The sequence below is a fragment of the Aplidium turbinatum genome, chromosome 11 (genome assembly GCF_918807975.1).
Source record: "Aplidium turbinatum chromosome 11, kaAplTurb1.1, whole genome shotgun sequence".
Taxonomy (NCBI): domain Eukaryota; kingdom Metazoa; phylum Chordata; class Ascidiacea; order Aplousobranchia; family Polyclinidae; genus Aplidium; species Aplidium turbinatum.
This window is the reverse complement of record NC_137482.1, coordinates 12,721,373-12,746,193: the sequence shown is the minus strand read 5'-3', so window position 1 is coordinate 12,746,193 and position 24,821 is coordinate 12,721,373. Positions and strand designations below refer to the sequence as shown.

At 36.9% G+C, this 24,821-nt stretch overlaps 1 protein-coding gene across 1 annotated transcript; it reads left to right on the top strand.

Moving 5' to 3' along the window:
- Positions 1–858: 858 nt before the first annotated feature.
- LOC145779562 (uncharacterized) lies at positions 859–22,408 on the top strand. The gene is made up of 18 exons (XM_082591179.1): positions 859–907; positions 1,088–1,216; positions 1,477–1,655; positions 2,053–2,199; positions 9,119–9,255; positions 9,795–9,897; positions 10,283–10,449; positions 11,874–11,936; positions 13,004–13,160; positions 14,370–14,569; positions 15,023–15,148; positions 15,300–15,460; positions 16,732–16,873; positions 17,180–17,379; positions 18,812–18,874; positions 19,310–19,613; positions 20,633–20,978; positions 21,681–22,408. The coding sequence occupies exons 2-18, from the start codon at positions 1,094–1,096 to the stop codon at positions 21,871–21,873; spliced, it is 2,811 nt and encodes a 936-aa protein (XP_082447305.1). The 5' UTR covers positions 859–907; positions 1,088–1,093; the 3' UTR covers positions 21,874–22,408.
- The last annotated feature ends 2,413 nt before the right edge of the window (positions 22,409–24,821 follow it).

Below are 24,821 nucleotides of genomic sequence, written 5' to 3'. Positions count from 1 at the left end.
TAGTTTGGGAATCTAGAAACGTATTAGTAGACTAGCTATTGGGCCTAAATTATTTCTTCAACGGCCCTGGCAGTTACAATGTATAAAGACTAAAAAGGTTGGAACGCGTGCGGTTAATCTAATCAAAAAATAAAAAGCCCAAAATGTAGATAAGCTACTAAACTTTTGTTCAGCAAACAAACGTTTCGAAAACTATACTGTTTTCATCTTCAGTGGTATAAAATATAAACATTTATAGCACTAAAGATTAAGGCAGTGTAGTTTTCGAAACATTTGTTAGCTGAACATAAGTTTAGTATCTACATTTTCGGCTTTTTATTTTTTGATTAGATAAGGACTACTTTGGACAAATAACATCAGCCAATTTTGAAGTTTTGAAACCTGCTTTACTTTTCAATGAAAAGTTGAAACTTGAAATGCTTGATGGTGAATCGGAATAAAAATCAAAGATCCTAAAATACAGCAACTGCCAACTGATGTTTTGTTTAAAAAATAGCGTCAAAAACTTTTCAAAACAGTGCTTCAAATCGAGTGATGTTTCATGTTGTATTAGCCTACTTTCTAATCCAATTTTGAGATCAGCGCAAGGCCCGAGCCTCGAATAAGAACATCAGTCAATCATCCTTCTTATGTCCATCCTGCTGCAGAGGCTTCATCGCAATTCGCACAAATAGGTTTCATCAGAAATAAGAGAGAAAACATCTTCATTGCCTTTTAATCTAATTTTGATTACTACTGTATATTAGTAGCCTACTCAAATAAGTAGTCAAGTATTAGTAATTAGTACTGTTACGCAATAAAAGCTACACATTGCGTCATCACTCAAGTTGCTTTCCTTTTATCACAACCACGAAAATAAATTGAAGTAAACTTTTTTCAGTATTGAAAAATGACATAAGGAACAAAGGTGAGCTATTTTTTGGATATGAAATGTTTTAAAAGTTTAAACTCAATTGACTTAAACCTTTTGATCGTTCATATGAAAAATAAATATACGTAACTTTAACAATAGAAACGAATCTTTCTAAAGCGATTATTTTAAGACAGTAAAAAATCAATATCATTAGTTGCGTAATTTTGCATGCAGATTAAAATGGCTATAAATCTTCTACCTACCGGCAACTACTCAATATTATGCTTGGCTGCCTTGATATGCATCATCTACTTTATCGCAGCATATTTTGCTCTAAAAAGTGATTTAAAAGAGCTGAGACAAGTGAGTGAAAACTCTACAGTTTTGTGTTGACATAGGCTATCACATAAATATATTTGTTTCGGTCAAACTAATTACAGTGATAATTTTTTAGACACAGCCTATTTGATTAAATCTTATTATTATAAATGACGTCAGTTTTAGCCTAACTTATTGGAATTAAGTAATTGGATTTTTTCCGAGAAGTGCTGTATAGTCACTAATTTACAATGTTCTTTTATTTCCTGTCAGTTTTTACTTGTTCAAAAATATTCTTTCATCAGATCAAAGTTGTGTTTTTTCAAGAAAATATTGCGCAATCAAACACCGTCTATTCTGTGTCGTTCACAATAAAGGAACAGATATGCAAAGTTGGAACCAGCGATTTAATATTTCGGATACGGGGTTCTCTGAAGGACGCCCCTCTCATTTTATATAGAGATGAAACTGGAAAGTTATTCAAGTACTGTTGAAACTTTAACTGTAGTGCTACAGAAAGCGCAATAACCCGATACCGGTACATGGATCTTGTAATGAAAGAGTCTTGTTGCCTAAGTAAATGAGCAGGCTTGAAAGGGCATCAGTTTGACATTGCTCCTCAGCATGAGGCTGTATCTCAGCAAGACATATAATGGCGTATCAAAATAATTGAGAACAGCCGGACTCTAACTACATGTCCCTTCGCTGCTCCAGCAATCGAGTAAATCGAGTGTGCAATACCTTGTGCCAATGGCTGCAATTATTATAAGTATTATTGTAGTTCTCCAAGATTAATAGCGCTGTTTTCTTTAAAAAATTAATAAGAGTAAATTTTGAGGTTCAGCATTAAAAGCAGTTTACTTTAATTTTTGTTTTTACAGGCGTGGCTCAATGGTAAACATTGGAGTAGCACTGCCTTTCAACGTTGGAAATTGTCTTGAAATTGATATTGCGTGCAACAACGACTGTTGTGAAGAAAGTGATCCAGTTATCATTATATCGGACATATATGTTCGACAATACCCAAGGTACAGAACACATTCTATTTTAGGGCTTAATGACACATTAGATTCCAAGGCTACAGTTATGAACCTAACTGTAAACATTTAAAATTGACTGTTCAACATACTGGACTCATTTGATATGTTCAGACATAACAGGCAGCATTGACGGTAGGTCAAAAAGGTATTTTCGGACCCGAGTCCTAGAAGATTGTAGGGTTTAGAACTTTTCAATGGTTTAGGAAATCTAGAAAGTACCACGTAGGCTATTCATTTGCTATTGTAACCCACATTTAGAAAGGTAAAGGTGAGTCCCATACTTGATCCAAGCATCGGGAGATGAGAGGATAAGGTTCTCATCAGTGGTGGATTTCCAGAAGATTAGCTTCCGGAGCGCTAGTTTTTTACTTTCCAAATGCTCTAGGTGCCGTAGAAGAAATTCAGAAATATGTCTTTATAAGACTTTTAACCAACACACTTGATGTACGGTAGCCTACCTAAAACGTTGCTAAAGTAAGTATCATGGCCTATAGATGGTATAGCGTTGTTCAATGCAAATATTCATATTTTAGTGAAACAATAATACAAAAAAATACAAGTTATAGCCTAGAAAAAAAAAAGAAAAAAAATTGTTTTTAGTTTTTTCCACTTTTGATTTTTGATTTTTCAAGTTATAGCCTACAATTTTTAAGACACTTTTCGTATTCAAAATCATAAAACCTCTGGCGACTTTGGGTCTCAATTGCCGAGTTACGTCCATGGCGTAATCAGGATCCAACATACTTCGGTGGTTAAAAATTTCTCAGTGGAAGACGGATCATTCGTATAAAGAGTAAACTTGAAACAGTTACAGTGTGTAGAGAAGCACGGTCAGATGTCAGTATGAGCTTTATTTGTGAAAATCCGCGCTCACACTCGTTCGATGAAATTGGAAGGGATTATAGTGACGTTATCAAATTTTGAAGACTCTGGGATCTTCTTTTCGTAGTTATATATTCACGAAGTCCTCTCACAGCAGCTTCGCGTTCATCTAAGCGCAATCTCTTTGCCACTTCAATGATTTCGTTTTCTCCGTGTGTCATTATACTGTGTCCTCTGACCAAGTAGTTGAATCAAGTATTTTTCAGCTGTTAATAAATGACAGATCTGTTGAATTCAACAAGCGATCTTGGATGGAATTTCTTAAGTGATTATACACCCTTCTCTGTTGGGTGGAAAATACCACCCTTTGGTAAGGTGGAAATAACCATCTTTCCCAATAGGCTATGGGGTGGGAATGAAAAAGTAGAAGTGGAATTTTTAGACCACCCCTAGAAGTGGTTAAAACTACACTTTTTGATTTGCAGTGTAGAAGATGCGGGGATTGATTAGCGGGCTATTTCTGCAATTGTTTACATGTAATTCTACACCTTTGAACTCTAAGTTTTCTTCAGCATCCTTAGCAATGCCATAATGCCATCCGGGTTCGTTCCTTCGTGTTTCAAATAATTTTGCAAGATTATTAATTTTGTTATCTGCATCTCAAATAGTAGCCTACATGCTTTGTTTTACAGTTCAAGGCTTAGGCTATTTCGGATAATTTTTGCGAGTATTAGTACATCAAAGCCAAGTCCAACAAGAAATTCGTGGATGTTATCTTCGACAAGAGTCCTTGATATTTCGCACGTTTCCAAGAATCTCTTCTGTCGCTAATAGCCCCCTTTTTGAAACATTCGACAAGTGCTGGAAAATCATTCCAGACGGCACTAACTGTGCGGAAACTCGAGGCTACCCAATGTGTGTCCAGTAGGCCTACCCTTCCGATTTTCAACAACTGCACTTCAACAGCCGCTGCACATTCACCCAATTCCCTGCTATTGTTAGAAGCGTGATAAAGTCTATAACGTTTGTCCATAAAAGATCGAAATCGATTCAAATTACTGACTGATTTTACAGCATGACGAACCGATAGTTCCAATCTATGGTTGCACAATACCACACCACAATGTCTGGAAATTAATCACTAAGCCATTTTGCTACACCATTTTTGCGACCTATCATCACAGCCGCGCCATCACATAGGGGAAGGGAAGGTAATTTGATACGGAAGGTAATTTGATACACCCCCCTTACAGAAATATACAAAAAAAATTGATCGAAAATACTGCCACCAAGTGAAAAATCAGTGAAAATAATGCCAACAAAAATGATGCCATGCAGCTAGTTTGTGTTTTTGCGGCATAAAATGGCTGAGGTGTGTTTTTTGAATATTTTTGTAAATTTTTTACCTGTTGATTATTTTCGTCTAAAAAATTGAAGAAAGGCTCCAGAGATACGGAACTAAATTCATCTTATAGTTCATTAATAAGCCTTCAAGGGCATGTAATGTTTTTTTTGCAATGTGCATCTAAGAACACACCCATTAGGATTTTTGTAATTTTTTGAAAAAAGGTAAATTGATACATGCGCAGAAGGTAAATTGATACAGTGTATCAAATTACCTTCCTTGACTGTAACACATGTTGTCATTAGTCTGGTTTATCAAATAGTTTGTTTTGTCTAAACTAATATGATACTGTGGAGAACAGCAACTATGCATGGAAGTGGCTATTTTTACACACTTGTTGCAATGGTTACAATCAGGTTTTGCCACAGTTAGGATTAAAGTTAGGAAGAGGTAAGGTAAGGGTTGGAGTTAGGAATAAGGTTAGGGTTTTGATCTTTGCCCAGGACTAAAAAAATTTCCAAATTACAAGTTTTTGTATTGAACAGATTTAAACTTTTTTCAAATTAAGGCAGAGTAAATATAGCCACAGCCAGTATGTATACTCCCTTTCATAGTTAGGTGAAAAATTTAACACACAGGCTACTATCAAAGTGACATCATGTAATATTGACTTTTAGTTTTAAATTGTAGACTACATAGGAACAAATCTGTTGAGAGTACATCAAGAATTAATTAACTTACTCTTTTTTTATAACAGTATTTCAGTGATTGAATGTACCTGTGATAATAATTTATTCTACATCTTATCATTGAAAATACCATGCCTTCCAATTACAAAAGGAAAACAAATCGATGCAGTCGATCTCCCTTAGACATACTTGAACGCGCTGCAAAACAAGTTACTGAAGAGGGGTTGTCATATCGGAAAGCTGCATGCGATTTTGGAGTTGACAAGATGACACTACTTCGATACATCAAAAGGCAACAGTCAAACCCTAATAGTGCAGTTGGATACCGCTCAACAAGTCTTTCGAAACGAGTTATTCCAGAAAGTATGGAAAAAGAACTGGCTGCACATATCACTCATTTGGCAGATATGTATTTTGGCTTATCATTGGTGAAATGCAAACAACTGGCATATGAATTTGCAATGCAAAATAACCTAACGCTTCCAGATTGTTGGCACAAGGACAAAAAAGCTGGAAAACAATGGTGGATGGGTTTCAAGAAGCGACACAGTTTATCTATTAGATGTCCTGAAGCCACATCACTCGGCCGAGCAACAGCATTCAATAAGCAAACAGTAAAAGAATATTTCAGTAATTTATCTTGTGTGCTAGATAAATTTAAATTTACACCTGACCGAGTGTTTAATCTTGATGAAACCGGTGTAACAACTGTGCAAAACCCTAAGAAAATTGTCACTGCTTCTGGAGTAAAAAGTGTTGGTGCCATAACGTCTGGAGAGCGTGGAGAACTGGTCACAGCTGTTTACACGATTTGTGCTGCTGGATATGCTTTAGCTCCAATGTTAATTTTCCCCAGAGTTCGATATCGAGAGCACTTTATACGTGGAGCTCCACTTGGAACTGTGGGAAAATCAAACAAATCAGGTTGGATCAATGAGGATATTTTTATTGATTATCTTGACCATGTTGCAAATCTAACCTGCTGTTCTCCAAGCCACAAGATATTGATCATATTGGACAATCATGAAACACATATTTCACTTGCAGCTATCAATAAGGCCAGAGATCTTGGTATTGTTTTGCTCACAATTCCTCCACACACGTCGCACAAACTGCAGCCGTTAGATAAAACTGTGTTTGGTCCATTCAAATCTTGCTACAACAAAGCAATGGACAACTGGATGAGGTCCAATCCTGGAAAGACAATTTCTATTTATGACATTCCAGGACTAGTTAATGAAGCCCATTTAGCTGCAATGGTGCCAAGGAATATCTTGTCTGGATTTAGTGCGACTGGAAACTTTCCCTACAATCCAGATATTTTCACAGAGGCTGACTTTGCATCTTCATCGGTAACCGATAGAGATTTTACTCCCGAGGCTGGCAGCATTCCAGAAATCACACAATTGGTGCAAAATGAATTGGATAGTGACAAGACCAACAGTTTACAAACTCCTGTTTTTTATGGTGCTGCAAATGCAACTGATGATGGTGAGGGCTTTCGTACAAATGAATCATTATCTTCAGAAGTACCAGATATTTCAGCTTATGTTTCTCCTTCTGATGTCTTACCTATTCCAAAAGCAGCACCCAGAAAGCAAATGAACCGAAGAAGAGGAAAAACCAGGGTTTACACAGACACTCCTATTCGAGATGAAGTTGAGAAAACGGCGATGGAAAAGACGGCAAAAAACACAAAACAAAGCTCTAAAAGAAATTTATTTGGCAAGAGTAAAAATTCAGTCCAAGTTGAAAGCACGTCTTCAGATGAACTTCATGTCCCATATGATGATAGCGATGCCTCCTACAAAGAAATTATTAAAGCAAATTGTGGTGACTTTGTAATTGTGTTAGTCTTTGGAAAGTCAAGATCCTTAAAATACATAGCCCGAGTCGATGATTTTGATGGTGAAGAATACGATGGGGTGTTTTTGCAAAAAGTGAATAGGAAAGTGAATGAAGATGATGTTGATGGACAAATTTTCATCATTAATGATAATGATGCTGCCTCATTTGCACCGGAGGACATTGTATTAAAATTGCCAGCGCCAGTTACAGTTGGCGGTTCTGCAAGGAGATGCAACCAACTGCGGTTTCCTTTTAACTTTGAGAAATTCAATTTGGCCTAAGGAAATCTGTTTGTGATTAGAACTTTTATTGCTGTGTTGTAGGCTGAAAGATGTGTTGTGTATTTGTGTGTGATGCATTAGCTCATTCTCTTATTTAGACGTGGCCGGTCGTTTGGTCGACAGTAATTTGGTCGACAGACATTTGGTCCACAGAACATTTGGTCAACAGGACGTTAGGTCCACAGGACATTTGGTTGACTGGACATTTGGTCGACAGAACGATTCATTTTAGGGTTAGAGTTAACTAACCCTAACCCAAATGTCCTGTCGACCAAATGTCTTGTCGACCAAATGTCTGTCGACCAAACGTCTGTCAACCAAACGCCCTGTCGACCAAATATCTGTCGACCAAATGACCGGGTACCTAATTAGATGGCGTGAAATAGATTGTAATTTTTTGTAAATATGATGGTTTGATATTGCTTTGTTTCTTTTTCGGTGTTAAGTAGTTTATATATGTCATTCCAACCTGTCTATAGCATGTTTGTGTTGATGGAATTTGTTAGATTTTGACTACAACATTAATAATGCTTAAACTATCATTTAGTGCTTTGCTGTCAAAAAGGTTTTCTGCATTATATTTTCTGTATCAAATTACTTTCCGGGTGTATCAATTTACCTTCCATGGAAGGTAAATTGATACACTTGAGTGACGTTTTTAAATTTTGAATTAAAAAAATATTAAAAGACATACAAATGTAATTTTTTTTTTTAAAAGTGTGCAAAGGATTAGAGTTTCACATTAGCCTAAAACCGATAGTCAGTGTCACGTGATTTTCATGTGACAGGGAAAAATGTTAAAATCGTATCAAATTACCTTCCCTTCCCCTACAACACAAATCAAACAAGAAGATAAAAATGTTGTAGGGACATGCCATTTGATTTTAGGCAGCTCTTCAGAGAATCATAGATGCCATTCGCAGTAAGAATAGCGAGCTCAACAAGACAAATACATTCACAGGTTCGCTTCCGTCAAGACTGGTACGAAGATATATTATCAGAGTGAATACCCGATTTAACGTGTTCGACTCACCAAGAATTATGGATGTACTTTTATTGAACAGGGCAAAGCATAAGTTAATAAGAGTATAAAATATTTGAGCTTCCGGAACGCCGTTCCGGAAAAGTCAATTTTTTGATCGAGCTTCCGGAGCGGCGCTCCGGATCGCTCCGGCTGAAATCCAGCCCTGGTTCTCATTATATAAAGCCTTCGGCACCAACGAGACTAGAAAGGTCAGTTCTTTTTTCTCGGCCGCCTTTCCTTCAGCAGCTACGCCCACCCGATTTATTACGCCTTGGGTAGAAGTGAGCGGTGTTTTTTAATAATCAGCTTAAGTAGGGAGTCGAACCAGGATTGCATGTTTAAAAAGCGAGCGTTTTATTCACTGCGCCATCTCACCGCCAATTTGTACCTACATTTGTACCAAATAGGTTTTTGGAGGTTCCAGACTTTTTTAGTAAACTAACTCTTTCTTGAATAATTTTATAACTTTGTTAGCATTTTGCAAGTTCCTTTCTCTTAGTTGCGTGTTTTTTAAAAGGTAACTTCTTCTTTTGTTTTTTTGTTTGTTTGTTTATCTTTATCCTGCATTGCGGGAAAGCGGACTTGAGCGCTATGCATCGGTGTACGCCTTCCGACATACACCTGACCCACGCTGCAGCCGACGGCAATGTCTGTTTCCGGTTGTCTACTCTACTTATGACTTAAATTTGGTACTACCCATTACTCGAAATCGATCACAATCTAAGGTATATTGTTTTGTGGCCTGAAGATCTCACTAATACTGGACCTAAGTTATCCTCTCAACGGTCCTAGACATAGCTATTAACAAAATCAAAAGTTTCAAAACTTGTAAGGTATCTTCGACAGCATTTTTTTATCAGTTTGGTATAATTATTGCATTCAATTTCTTACTGCTCAGGTGGACGGTGTCACATGCCAAATCAAAAATCAGTACATATTCTTTGTGGAAACAACGTGCATCAACGGCTATTTTTTCATCCTTGGCTGAAGATTTACGAACTTGGGTTTGTATGGATACAGTCACCAACACAGCAGGTCGCGTTAGAAAAATGTTTGCTAGTTATCACTCAGAAAAAAAAACAACAAAAGAGCAGAAAAGTTTTCTGCAAATTAAGCCCCATTTTTAGGTTGCTTAAACTTAGAGCACTGTAATTTAACCTGACGAAGGTTATGTTGAATTGTGAGTTACAAATATTTTAAAAAGATGATTGTGAATATTTTGCGACTCTTTCTTCATGTTGGACTTTTAAACGCTGACGCCTTTGAGTTTCGTTCTTTGAAGAATGAAAATCATTTTAAAATCACAGACTTTATGTGTTGTTGCCACAATAGGGTCAAGTCGATGTAAAAATTGTATAAGAACCAGGGTTGTGGAGTCGGAGGGATTTTTCCGTGTCTGGAGTCGTATTTTCGGCTAGTTATAAACCGAGGTTTCGAAGTCGTATATTTTTGCCGACTCCACAGTCTTGACAAGAACATTTGACTAAAAGTTATTTTATTTATTTGTTTTCATAATAATTATTGTACGTAACCTATGAATGATAAAAAGTTTTTGCATGTACGTTGTACTCTAGGTGCTGGCATTGTCGGTATTGGAGATGATGTGAAAGGAACGAACCACGTATTGCGTACCCGAGATGCTGTGGTTACCCTTCCATTGACCAGAGAAAATCCTGGGTAAGCTAAACTAAAGAAACTGAAGCAAAAACCCATTGTTGAAAATTCGTTTGCATGTTTTTTTTTGCAAATACTGTGTTGCATTGAAGACACAAAATATATGCAAACACATGGTGGTGCTAACATACGGCATATTAAACACAATAATACAAAACGTAAAAATTACTTTTCATCAGCCCTGCTCTTGTAGGCTACGTGTGTCGAGTTGCATTGTAGCATCATTGCATTGTTGTCAATAATTGTAATCGCATCGTAAATGAGAGCTTTTTAGCTAAGCCAGTGGCCGGCAAATCTTTTTTACTAGTGTACAATCCAAATTACTTTTGGGAAAAAACGCCGTCCACTGAGTTGTGTACAATTCATTAACCTGCTATTACCTTTCAAGCTTAAAGAAAAACGCAAAAATGGGATATCGTCCTCTGCATTATCTCTATTCACTATCTTCCAAGTGGCACGACCCCTGGAGCAACTTTTCTAAACTTGATCACGTGTTTGTTTTGTTGCTGGACCAACTTGCCGGAATTGTAGCTGTTTCCATGAGCTTTGCTTTCGGTGCGATTAGATACTTTTAGGCCAGTAGATTACTTACAGGTTACTATTTGAAAAGTAAACTGGCTAAAAGTTTGTTTGTTGTATCTTTGGATAAATCTTCTGTATTCCTACCAGTGGTTCCCGACCTTTTTGGTGCATTTCTCATTTTGCTGATTTTGGAACGTTTCATTCATTCCTTGCTATGTAAAAGTAGACAAAATGACCGAAATAATAAAGTATCATTTTTGGGATGATTCAAAGCTCAGATTATATTTTAAACCACTACCCTAGTCCATCCATTAGTTGCTTTGTTGTATCTTTGGATAAATCTACTGTATTCCCAACAGCATGGTGTTTCGAACTATAGCCTATATGCGCTATGCCGTTGCGCAATGGAATTTTGTGAAAGGAACATGAATAACAAAAAAATAATAGGCTACTTCATGAAAACATCTTGAATACTGTTGCAAAATTTGATGCAATGAATGCGAATTGGATCTCTTGGTCAACCATTTTACTAGTTTACAGTTTCACAATAACTTCGAAATAAGTAAACTTTACCTTGTACTTTTTTTAGTCAAAATGTTGTTTCAAATCAAAGTAGCATTCAATTTCCAAGCAAAATTGAAGTGTTAGCTACCGTACTATTATTACTGTATGTTGATTTCTGAAGGTGGTATTATTAATTGCCTTTCTCAAGAGCACACACAACAAGCAAACTGTCCTACTTTTCTCCACACTGCATTAGAGCTGAAAGTCGAACAGAAAAGTTACAAACAGGCTATTATCATTTTAAGTCTTTTTGGGGTGAAACGGTAAAGGTTTGTTCTAACAACCTTATGGCAGTCGAGGTGAAAGATCGTTGGTCTGCAACGGGGTGCCACATATTACTTTTTTCTCCGAAGGGTGCCGTAAGCCTAAAAAGGTTAGGAACCACCGGATTACACAATAAAAAAAAAGTTTGAGAAGTCCTGGCAATGGAATATCTGAGCAATAAAGTATCAAGCGAAAAACTCTCTCCTGAACTCATGAAATTTTTCCCTGAGAGGAATTCTCCACGGGTTGAGAACCATTGGCCCAGCTTAACCCTCAAAAGACGGATTTTTTCTTATAAGTGCTATACCAAAATGTCACTATGGAACCTATAATAGGCTGCAAAAAAGTGAATATTATTATTCATAACATTATTTTCGAGTTTTTTAACTCAAAGCAAAACAATACTTTCTATATCAATGGTAAACCAACCCGGGGTTCACGGATCTGTTAGCGGTCTATGAAATTTTTAAGTGGTTTGGAGAAAAACAACTTTTCGTGTGCCATAATAAACTCTAAAGCTTTCAATGCAATCTCTTGCAGAGGACAAATTTTTTCAAAAAAGTGCTTTTGTTTCAACTTATGCCACATATTGTCAGTGTTTGTATTCTAATTTCTTTCAACATTTATAGCTTTTGAAGAAAATCTGGGTCTTCCTGGTATAAGAGCAAGTATAGAAAAGTTATATAAAGACAGTAAGTACTGCATGCTGGAGCTAATTCTTTTGCGGATTATTGAAGTCACAAGTTAATGCTTTTTACTAAAAAATAAGTTCTTGCAAAGTCAAGACGAGTTAGTCTATAACTGGCACTCGACATGCGAGGCAACTGACGTAATAGACAATAATTGTGGAAATCAAAAATCTTCGAAGCTCACCAGTTTCTCGTCTGTAGCCAACCTACGAGGTTTATATACACAGTGGCGTACGCAGGATTTTTTCAAGGGAACTGTGAAATCTATAATAGGCTACAAAAAAGTAAATATTAATATTCATAACATTATTTTTTAGCTTTTTAACTCAAAGCAACACAATACCTTCTATATCAATGGTTCACTATACTGCATGTATATTATATATCAATTGAACATTTTGTCGTTTCATGAGCATTTAATTTTGGACAAGCTTATGCTATCAACCGTTGAAAGGCCTTTTCCGAGAAAGCGAGAGCGTAGTATTATTTCTAGTATAAACTCCAACAAAAATAACATAGATTTACTCGTTTCGCTGATTTAAAATAGTCATTGCGAATGATGATCAACAATACAAAACTGATGGATGCAGCCTATAGGTTACTGTACAGTAAGCTATAAAATGTCGAGTTTTTGTAGCAGTATTGTCACATAGTTTACATAAAACTGCCAAAAATCGCTGCACCAATTAAATATGAATATGGATGGGTCGCTAAACAGCGATGTGGTCCCACTAATCTGGGTTTGGAAGCGTTAAATAGGGCCTTGCCGGATTTAAGTTATTGAATATCGAGCTTCTGTAGCAATATTTACAGCATTATCTCATTTTAAATAGCCAAAATAACATTAAACATATTGAAATGAGTGGGCCCCTAAACAGCAGTTTCCCTCCTGGGAGTACGAGGGGCGGTTAATAAAACCCTGCTACCCAAGACCACTCTTAAACAATAACGTGCTTGCACTACATAATCACAACGACAAAAAATGATATTGTTGAAGGGGTGGGAGGGGGGGGTAGCCCAATGTATAGCACGTCTATGCAAACAAAACGTTTAGATTTTGTAAATTTCAGCACAGTTCATCGAGATCACGCAATTCGATTTGTACGAGTTTTTCACACAATTTGGGAAGTCAACATTCGATACACAAATCTTGTGTCTTGTACACATTGTATGGATGTCCTTTTTATGTTCTTTAGTTGTTATACCATTGTCACTGCTGTGGTGCAGGTAAGAGTTTTTTCCATCATTATTTGGAACAAAATTTTGAGACTTCAGAAGCTGACTCGTTTGTGAATCGCTGCACTTCGAAATCTTTCCATTTACCTCTGATGTTGTATTTTTTTAGTGTACTGTAGCCTATCAAGTACAGTAGCCTAGGACTATTCAATGTATTTCTTCTTTATTGGTGAAACAAGATAAAATTCGTCACAAACTAATTGATTTGAGTTGAAACAATAAAATTTGGACAATTGTTGTTTAAATGTTACATGGTGCTTTCAGTGACAGTGTGACATATGACGGCCTACTGCCAGCTGCCAGCAGGGGCGCCGGAAGCGGGGGGGCAGAACCCTCGATTTTTCTGTGAATGGGGGGGCAGGGTGGCAATGGTGCCCTTCTAAGGTTATGTAAGCTACTGCACATTTTGCAATATGATGTAACAATTTCAGTTATTAGCCTAATTATAATCTTTCATTTCTGCTTCAAAGTAATATTCACGACACAAAAATCCGCATCACAGTAGGTAATTAGCCTACATCATCGTAACATAGCATGATGCCCTCCCGTGCCATTGTTCTTTGTATACCGGACACTTGTATCATTACTCGATGATGAGCTGATGGATGAGCATTATTGCTATATCTTATCATAAAACTTAAAAAAAATTGGCTTTTCCGCAACAAAAGTGCCCTTTTTCATAATCCTGCCCCCCCCCCCCAGTCAAAAACCGTTCTGGCGTCCCTGGCTGCCAGTGCCCGTGATATTGCGTTAAATAGGTTGACATCAAATGTCATATTTGGCAGTCACTGACAAGGTATAAACTGGTAAAGGAAAGCAAGAAAATTGCGTTGGATTATTTGAACAACCACTATTTGTTGTTAGCAGCGGCACACCAAGTTATTTTCGAATGATGTAGCCCACTTACTTTTGATTTGTTGTTCAGCAGCCCATTGGTAGCTTAATTATATTTCGTCGCTTCTACCTTTTGTAGACCGCTGCTATGTTATGGTAAGTAAAGCTCTTTGCTTTGATGGTCGGAAGTAAAACATGAAACTGAAAACTGAAACTATGAGGCTGGAAAAGAATTTAGGCCAGCACTGACAACATCGTATAATGGTGGCATGTAAAAATAGTAGGCAATGGGTAAATAGGCTTACAAGGACCGTAGGCCACATTAAGTTTAAATTACACTAACTGGCATCTATTATAATTTTAAAGGTTATTTCGGCTAATTGGCGGTAAGGGATTTGAAAAAATTCTTGGAAGAAGCAGGGATGTAACGTGGAAAGACTTAAACCCGAAGTTTACCGTCCCAGTCACTTCTACCGGTCCAGTCACTTCCAGTTGGAATCCTGGACCGGATGCACTAGGGTCTAGCCTGATGCTTCGCACATTAGAATGTAGAAGTGTCCACGCAGGTAAAAGTTGTATTTTGAATATTTTGCACAATGTCGCTGCACCGTCTGCAGATGAGTTCTGTTTGTTTATTTTCTTATATGACTTAGTAATTCATTGAAAACCCATTAATTCAAAATTATAAGCCACCTCGTTTAATTATGGATAAATTACCGCTATGAGCTAAACAAACATGATTTACTCCAGGCCTACAAACAAAACCATGGGGACACCCAAAGTCAGGGTAGTTATGTTAAATGTTGAAATGAGTAATTTTGCCAGGCCAAGCTAAAGTGGTTGAATTCAGTCGGTTTTCTTTACCTCTCAGAGATATTATGAGGTAAGATAACGAAAATAAGCTAAATTTCGTAAATTGGATTGTAGGTATATGCTATGCAGGTAAAACCTAGTGACAACCTACTCTGTGATCTGTTGCTAAAACTATGCATCGATATATTTTTTTGCTTTTTTGGTAGGTTCTTGTGTCACAAGCAACCGCCGGTTACGAGTCGAGCCAATGATCTGTAATTGCTTGCCAGATTATTTCACTGCACGTTCTGTAGCTTTTGTGAGAACCAAAATGGCTCGCTTACGAAATGAAGGCGAGTATATTACATATTAATAAATGTTTTAAAAAATATTGATCAAAATAACCACAAAAAAAAATCCATTATACAGAGTTTGCATTGGCAACAAAACCGTTTTTTACCATACCAAACTTGTGTTCAACTCATTTACAACTTTTTATCTTAGATATTCCTAGTGGTCCAAGTGGTTTGAAAAGTCCGAAAATTCTACACGAGTCTCACACTCAATCCACTGATGCTCCGATTATGCCACAACCAACAACGTCAATTGACGGAACCGGAGAAGTTGTTCGAGTTGCGAGATTTTGTGAGAGATTAGTGCAACAGGTTTGCATTGCAGGGAACTCCTTTGTGCCAGTCATAAAACTATTTCCAGCACTGTGTCACGCTAATTGGCATACATATGATGTAATCGAAGCACCTAGCTCGATAAAAATCATTTGCTTGGTCACCAATGTAAACACACATTTTGCACACGCGCAACATAAATACAGTAGATATGAACTAAAACAATGCAGAGAATACTAAAGGTTTTTTTTACGTCGGCACACAGGGTACAGTACAGCTAAACCATGTATGAAACTAACAGACGAGGTGATTGATATACTTGCTATAGATATTTTTTATATCGTGGTGATGTGGATATAGCCTTTATATATATTATACTATTTTTGTACTGATGGTTTTAATAAAATAAGCCAAATAAATAGCGCTAGCGTTAATCTTTTTTTTAAACTTCAAGTCACACATAACCTTGAAAATTAATGAAACCAACACAAATTATTGAACACTGCAGTGTCATTGAAAAAAAAAGTTCTTTTCTTTGCAAAACAAGTATAAGTAATCGACAGTGATGTACGCGCATACAACAAATATTGACGCCGTCAGCGTAAACGCAAACGTTCGAAAAACCATACGCCGTATGCGTCAACTTAACTTGTAAAAAAAGTTGGCGGCGTTAGCGCATACACTAGCGTAAACTCATTTTGTTTGCTAGGTGCCAAACATTCACACGGTATAAACCACTCGAAACAAACAAGTTTTATTTTGAATTTCCACGAAGAAACACAAGCATCTGAAAGTGTTCATCTAACATTTTGCTGTGTTTTGGTTGCAAAATGCCTTTGCCCATTGAAAACATTCTTTCAACTGCAGCGCTGGAAGGTATTGGCGTGTTGTAGCGAAAAAAATACAAAAGTATGCGTTGACGCTATGCCCTAAAAAACCGCAAAAACTTTACGGCGTAGCCTCAAGTGCAAACTATCCAAAAAAATGTGGCCGCAAGCGTTAGCGCAAACAAAAAGTCTACGCCGCAAGTATGCGGCGTATACGCACAGTACATCTCTGGTAATCGACAACAAAGCAATAAGGCTGAATATGATTGAGTATTCGAACGATTAATTATTATTATTGATCACATGGAAAATAACTGCTAACCTAAGTTTCAAACCGAAATCCACAAGGTTTCACCGATACAAAACCCATATGTTTAGACAAGTTGCCTATAGTAGCAAAGAATTTAAAAGGTCTTTCAATTCTAAATTAGCAACTGTTGTCATGAAAACGTGCTTTACAGCAAAACGTTCAAATTAACTCAGGCTCCCCAAAGCATTCTTGACAACTCAGTGATAGCGGAATGCTTTGAAGTTGCTCCCGGATGTCCGGATCCAGGAAATAAATGGAAGAAAAATTGTTGTCCCAGACGATGCTGCCAGCGCGGTTTGAAATGCTGTCAAGAATGTAAGAAAGGTTCTTCTGGTTATTTTGAAAACTTTGTAGTTAGAGGTTACAAATTTACACGTTTTTGTAAGATTAGATTTTAATTTAAAAAAGTATGAATTAATAAACTTTATCAAATGGTCTCTAATACACACGAACCGGTAATATTTACCACAGCTTTAGAAGGTGATCATAGATTATGTTTTCACTCAAAAATTTTCGTGCATAGAACTAGCTTACATGAGTATTGTTTGCAAAAAGAGCGATATTTTTTTATGCTTATCGGACTCTATAGCTTACTGGTAGTTAACTTTTCCGTTTTATTAGCGTTTTCAAGTTCGACATTTTTCACCGAAGAAGACGCAACAAGTGTAAAAGAAATGGTATCAAACTTTTCCCTAAGGAAGCTTCCTGAAGAGCCAAACCACGACAGATTAGGAGATTTTGATGATTTTCAGGACGCCATGAGTGAAATGGAGCGAAAAGGACTTCATGACTACGACAATGTCTGTCTCGCAGTTGATAGAGTATGTTATCATTTTTCTATTTATCAGTAGCCTAGACTCGATTATTGTGCTTTTGAACAATCGCGGTTGTATACAGGGCTAACACAGTGATTCTCAATATTTTTGTCTCGGCGGGCCTCTTTTGGTGCCCTCAAAGCGGTCGCAGACCCCCGAAAAATTATTTCAAATCTTAGTATATCGTGTCTTGCAGTAATTTGTTGTTTAATGTCAGTGGCTAAACCCTTTTTATTTACTGATGTAGTGTGCCTGCCTTCACACACCTGTGTTAATTAGATTTATTGTTATGGGGTGGTGGCTGACTAGATGACCGCTTATGATCTTTCGCTACCATTCTGATAGCGTCATAATCTAGCAACAGCTGTAACTTACAATACATTGTTTTTACTTTTCATCTACTTTGCTTGTTTATTTGTCGTGCTATAAAAACAAAATAAATTGACTTTACTTTCATAAGTTCCGAAGCGATGCACATTAAAAAATTTGCTGAATTGATAACATTGACATGCTGGCAGACGGGATCAAAAATCAGTAATCTATATTTTGATTTAATGTTTTTCTACAATCTTTTCAAAGATTAATAGAGATTTTGTGATCTTTAGGTTAACAAAGAATTTCTCACTTTTTTTCAATTGTAATCGATATTTTGTCGTAATGATGGTCATGGCAAAATTATGCGTGTAAAAAAGCTGCTGACATATACGTTTGTGTTTCTGAATTAAGCATTGATCAATAATAATTGGCTATCTCAAAAGAATACTTGAATAGTTGAGACTTATATATTATAAAAATATTAAATTGTTTTACAAAAAAGTTGTATAGTCAGGAATGCGAACCTTTGTGCGACGCCTTTTGAAATTTCAATCAACGCACTATAGGGCGTTGCGTCGCACAATTTGAGAATCGCTGTTGGTTAATAATGTACACAAATAGAGCACTGTAACCAATTTTTAAATGTCGTAACTTATCAATCATGCTGCAAATTTGGCAAACTTTCACTGACCCCTTGAAAATGCTTTGCGAACCCCTTGAGGTTTGCGAACTCTCGGTTGAGATCCGCTGACCTAACATATGTCAAAGACTGGGGCGTGTTCAGCGGGGCAAAGGGGCAACTACCCCTCCCTGAAATATATTCCACAAAAATTTTACATTCTGTCACAGCAACATTTGACAAAATTTTCCTATTGATTTATGCTGAAAGTACTCTCAAAATGCTCAATTTCAATGTATTTTTTTCAACATTTTCTGGAAGAGGCTCCTTAGACTCCCTCCAGGTGATTTCCTTCGTCGACCCGTTGCCGGACTCACTGACATGTGCAAGCATACACTTATTTTCCTTTCCCCCTCCCACCAAATTTTGTGCTATTTGCCCTCCTGGTTACACATACATATTTGTGGTTGCTGTTATCAGTAATTCCATGTTATTTCCTCAAAGGAAAATGAGAACACACCCAGACGCAATATTGATGATAGCTACGAAGACGTGTGTGCAATTGCGGTGAGTGGTTAGTAGGCTTACAGTAGGGTTAAAAAGAAATAGGCTATGCAAGAAAAATAGCGACTTTATGTAAAAAGAAAATGGGGTCCAATGTTAACGCTTTGTTTAAATATTTAACTCAATAAAATTTAAAAGACAAGATAATATTTACTAGGTTTACAATGTGTTAGCTTTCAGTAAAACATTTACGTTAGCTTGTAAGCAAGTTAGCCTACATAGTCATGTAACATCCCAGACAGCCACTTTATCTGGTAAAGATCTGGTCAAATCTGTACCAGATCTAGTAACGTTCTGGACCAGATACAGTGATAGTCTGGGATATACGTTTGAAAATGATAAGGCTAACTATCATGATAACAATATGATCATAGCTTTTTAACACAAGTACGTTAACTTTTGTAGCCTACATGCGCCAAACCTCTTTGCGTTGTTTAGGGACACACTCCTTCCCCTTCCGGTCATCCTCGACGAAAGAAGTCATCCGTAAAACATTTGGAAGTAATCATCGAAGAACAGGAAGTGCTAAACGAAGCAAAGTCTCATTTTTCCTTGAAGTCCTGTTCTGAAGAAGATTCTTCCTATGAACGAGAAAAAAGTGATGAAGGCAAAGGTATAGTTTGGATTGGAAGAAAACCAGCAGATAAATCAAACACCGAAAGAGGAATAGTTTGGAAGCAGGTCCGTCAATTCAAGAGAAACACCAAATCTCGGGAGGAGAGTCAAAAAAGTTGTAGCGAAGGTTAGTAAGTTATTTAGGTCTGCTTGAAACTCAACCGTATCATAACATTTCAGATTGAAACATTCATCCCGAATCGACATGAGACTTCGCAGCATTGTATTGCTTTCCTCGGTCAAGGTTGCAGAGTCGGAAAGATTTTAAGGCGTCCGGAATCGGAGTCGTTTAAAAAAGGCTAAATCCGAGTCCGACTTGAGGCAAAACAATAAAATTTCTGTTTGCAAATCTTTTTTCAGATATTGTTTCTTGTTCTCCGTATTGCGTTCTAAAAATTTACGAAGTGTTTATTCTTGACAGTTTTTGTGACAATTTCCATGTCAATTTTGATCACAACGTGAGTGAATTTAAATTTAGAAATATAACGAAAATAATTAAAAAAAACTCTGGCAACCCTAAAATACCTGGCAACACTGATTCTCGTGTCGGAATTGACCAGAAATAAACCGTGGAGTTGGAGTCGTATAATTTTCGCCCGACTCCACAGCCATGCCTGAAATGGTTTAGCTACTTTAGACTCTGCAGGTAGCCTATGCTGAACTACCAGAAATGTTCTATCAAAGCTTTGTTATTCCGAGGGTAAAGATCGAAAACTAAACAGAAGAATTATTTTTTATTATTTATTAATGTTTTGAGGCAAACACAATTTCTAGTAGCCTATTTTGTTTTACAGTACTTTTTGCAAAGTTTCAGAGATTTTCAAACTTTTGAAACTGCTTTTCTGCAGTAGCCTATAGATTACTGCTTATTTTTTTGTTTCTATTTTCAAACTAGATAAAAATATGCTTTTATCGCATCCAAGTTTAGGCTCATTATCGTATGCTTTTTTTGGGCGTTGAAACCGAATTTTTTACTTTAGTCAGTCCGCCATCATAGGACCAGATGAGCAACAATTTTTTTTTATTGCAATAATTTAAAGTAATAATTTAAAGCGGTTTGACTAAAAAGAAAAGATTTATGACACACATTTTAAAAAGAATGTTATGGGCTGTCTTACAGTGGAATATATTTGTTTTTAATAACAGACGTTGGGAAAAAAGCAAAAACGGTTCCATTTCCATCTTCAATGCCATCAAGAAACAGAGAAAAGCACAGATCTTCTCGTGAAAACAAACAAAGCAGGAGAAGACATGAGTTTAATCAAGAAAAGATAAACATGCCCGAGCAATGCTGTCTTGCTCCTTTGCCCGAACAAAAAGGGTCACACAGCAACTTGGCTCGATTTCGATACCAACAAATCATCAAATTAAGAAAAAAACTATTGGCATTTATTCTTTTAACTCTTTTTCAACTTGGGGAAATTGTATTGGTGACGGCAATACCAGGAGAAGGAAATAATCAATTCTTCGTTAGAAGTTTGACAGATAACCAGTGAGTATAGTTGTGTGTGAAATTAATGCACTTTTTACCCGTAGTTTATTAAAGTGTCTTAAATGTGTTTTTTTTTTCAAGATTTATGACAGTTTGAGATATTGCTTTTAGCTAAACAATAACTGTTCTTGAAATATTAATGAGGAACCTGTCCATATTAAGAAAGCAGACAAATAAATTAAACAAAACTCATATTTTGGATCCTACATTTTTACAAAAACACTCTCGTCGCCTTTTCAATCCAAAGGTTCAGTAAAAGCTTGCTCGTACAATAGAGTGAAAGCGTAACTTAAAGGCTTATAACTTCATAGACATGGTCCGGGGGGTTTTCTCATTTTCTGATAAATAACATAAACCTAACATAAGTTTGAGTAAAAGAGCCATGATTCAGCAGATTCCTACGATACTACGCACAAAACCTACATAAAACATGTTTTTGCAAAATGCTTTTACCAAACATTTGCACGTTGTATCGATTAAGCAATCTCCTGTAAATATACCTTTTCATGTTAAATAAGCATTTTCCTTCTTTTTTAAAGTATAGGCTAATACTACTGTAGATTTAGGATGATTGTGAATGTCACACGGACAAGGTATGGTGGTTTCATATCACAAGAACACAAAACCAATTGATTTTCACAAGCCACGACTGTAAAAATCTTAAATCCTCTCAAAATTTGTAAAAACTTTTATTTGCTCTAGAATTACATCGGGATCGGGAAGGCTGCATGCAGCGATGCTCTCTTGCGTCCTTGTGCTTGTTATATATTATACTTTCACCATCCACGTGATTGCCCTCTTCTCCAGTATAGTAGATCAAGGTGTGCAGATGATGAAGCAAGACTCCAACGACTTCGACATGTATAAAGAAGATGATAGCTACGCTCAGTTTTGATTAGATGTTACCATCCACCATCCATGTTATCATAGATGTTACTTGGATAATATTTACTGTGAGAAATATGAACACACGATTGATAACCACAGTAGCGTTGATAGGGAGGTTCAGGGGGTACTTTTGGACCCGAGACGGGATAATTTTGGGGGCCTGGAACCTTTTCAAGGGGCCCGAAAACATAAAAAAAACACAGCGCATTCTTTGGATACACTGCGTTTTTCCTTTAAAAGTTTTGATTTGGGGCCGAGCCTAAACTATTCTCTCAACAGCCCTAGATAATAAGGAAATTGATCTGAATAACAAAAATCAAGCTTTAACCGACATGCGTTTTTTTTTTTGCCTGACCGACATGCGTGACTGTCAATTTTATCGGTGTGTGATAGTGCAAAACTTATAGCTTTTACTAAATTTAAAACATTTCAGGAAGTTTGTGGTTTGTTCTTTATGTTTTTTGGACTGATTGCGTGATGTCAACTTTGGAATATATTCTGTGCAAAAAAGTTTGTGTTCAGATTACATTTTGACGAATTACAATGCAAAAAAACTGCACAAGACTTGCACTTATCCCTAATTTCTGCAGGCTATACCAGTGGTTCCCAAACTTTTATGTGATGGCGCCCTTTAAACACTTTATGAACATTCACGGCGTTCTGGTCAAGCTAGTGCAGGCCCTTAGGGGAATCTTTAGGCTAAACGTGTTACACGTTGTTTTTTTGCATATTTTTGCAGTTGATCAACCCAACTTTGATTTTAGTGGGTGCCGCAACTTTTTGGGTCACGTGATCACCCCCAAATCGGGGATTTCCCCAGAAATCACGTTTCAGCTCTTTTTACGTCATTTTTGTGCAATTACATATTTGATTTTTGTATATTTTAACTTAAAAAGCACATACAAATAAATGAGACAAAATAAACACAAAATAATTTGATGGATGACGTCATTGTGACGTCATCACATATATTTTTTGCCTTTTTAACCTATTTTGGTCGTTTGCTGTTGGTTTTAGTTGGAGTACCGGTTACTAAAACCATTTCACAATTCCTAAAAGTAGTTTCGTCATGATTGCATCTTTTATGACGTCATCATTACATTACTAAAACTAGACAACTTCAAATTCAGGAACCAAAGGTAAGTTTATTCCGAAAAAAGCGATCAAATACTCTCATTATAAGTTTTGCAAATGCTTAAAATTTTATAATTGCAAGCAATAACAATAATTCCAGTACAGTATGACGCAATAACGACGTCATCAAGGGAATAACCAGAAGAGCAGCTACCAGGAATGAATTTCTCTTTTGGTCATGCCACTTTAAAATTTAAAATAATATGTAGGCCTAATTATGATCTACAAATCAAATTAATACACGACCCCAGATGATGCAATGTCAGAGTTTTAATAACACTGTTAATTCAAGATGAAAAAACTAGCGGTTTTCGATGTTAAATTCCTACCATACGTAATTTGATGTTAAAAAAATTCGTGTACGACAAGTTTTTTCAAGTTACAAGATAGAGTTTAGAAAGCCAAAAGCATTTCTTGAATGATCAGTGTGGATTGGAGATGAAACGTCAATGTGGATTGAAGATGAAACATCAGAGAGGATTGGATATTTTGTGGTCGAATTGCATGTTTCGTACTCGCATGAACAAAGACTTGTGCATTTTATGGATTTTTTCTTACAGGAACATCGAGAGCCACAAGTAGACTGAGAAAACGGAACAAGCTGATTTGCATCATTATGTTTCCAACCCCAAGCTAAAGGAGAAGGTAGTTGCTGAACATTTACGAGGCTTGATTTCCGTATTTCAGCTTGATGTATCGCTCTGCGTGTATGTTGCATCAGAGCAGCTGACGTTGGTGGCAGCTTTTCAATAGTGCAACCATTGGTAAACATCATATAACGGCATTCCTCTACATCCGTGATAGTAGGACCATTGCCATAAAGAGCTATGACATACTTTTGTATGTCATTTATAGAACTAGGTGAGCTTGAGAAATTCAGAGAGTTAAATAAGCCACACATTGCGGTAAGATTAAGCATCCAACAATCCCAAGCCTTTTTTTCCAAAGACGAAACAGTACCACAGATTGTGATAGCATAAAACAAAGGTAAAGAAGCTCAAATCATCGGAGATTGAGGTAAAGATGAAACAATATCATGGATTGGAATGAAGCGAGTTTTTTCTCCAACTCCAAATTCAACCCATAGTTTACAGATTTCTAACTTGTCAAAACACGAAATTGCAATAATTACCACATTAGTATCTACTGTTTTGACTATGGCATCGGATTTTCCATGTTTCACATGGAGAAACATACGGGTGTCTGCCTCTTCGTGATCACATGGGGAAACCTCAGACATGTCCAATGTTTGATTGTTAAGAGCTGTATCAAACGATGTTACAACAATCGTAAACAAGTTTGGATCGACTGAAGTTATCACAGCTTGTTGAACCAGTTGATATAACGCAGTTTTGTTGCTGTCATTTCCCAAAAACTCAGACTAGTTGAGAGGAAGACGAGTATTACTTGTGACAGCCACGTAACATCCAGACCCTGTTTCTTGCAGAAGATAAGCCTCAAATAGCTACTGCCATCACAGAACATGCCAGCAGTGTGATGTCAGCCGATTATGAAGTAGTGAAAGAATCTGCCTCGAAAACCGATCACTACGTCCTTGATGGAGGGTTCTTGTTGCATCAAGTGCCATTGAAACTGGAGACAGTTATGGGTCTATTGCACAGTCGTATGCAGATTTTACCATTCGTCATTATCGCTTAGCAACGGTGGTCTTTGGTGGATATGGTGGTCCGTCTATCAAAGACAATACCCATCAAAGACGCGGCATGAACGTCCACCCGGTTGTTCACTTTACTGTAGACACCAAGTTCATTGGAAAGAAGGAGCAGTTCTTGCCTCGAGCTTCCAACAAGGAAGGATTAA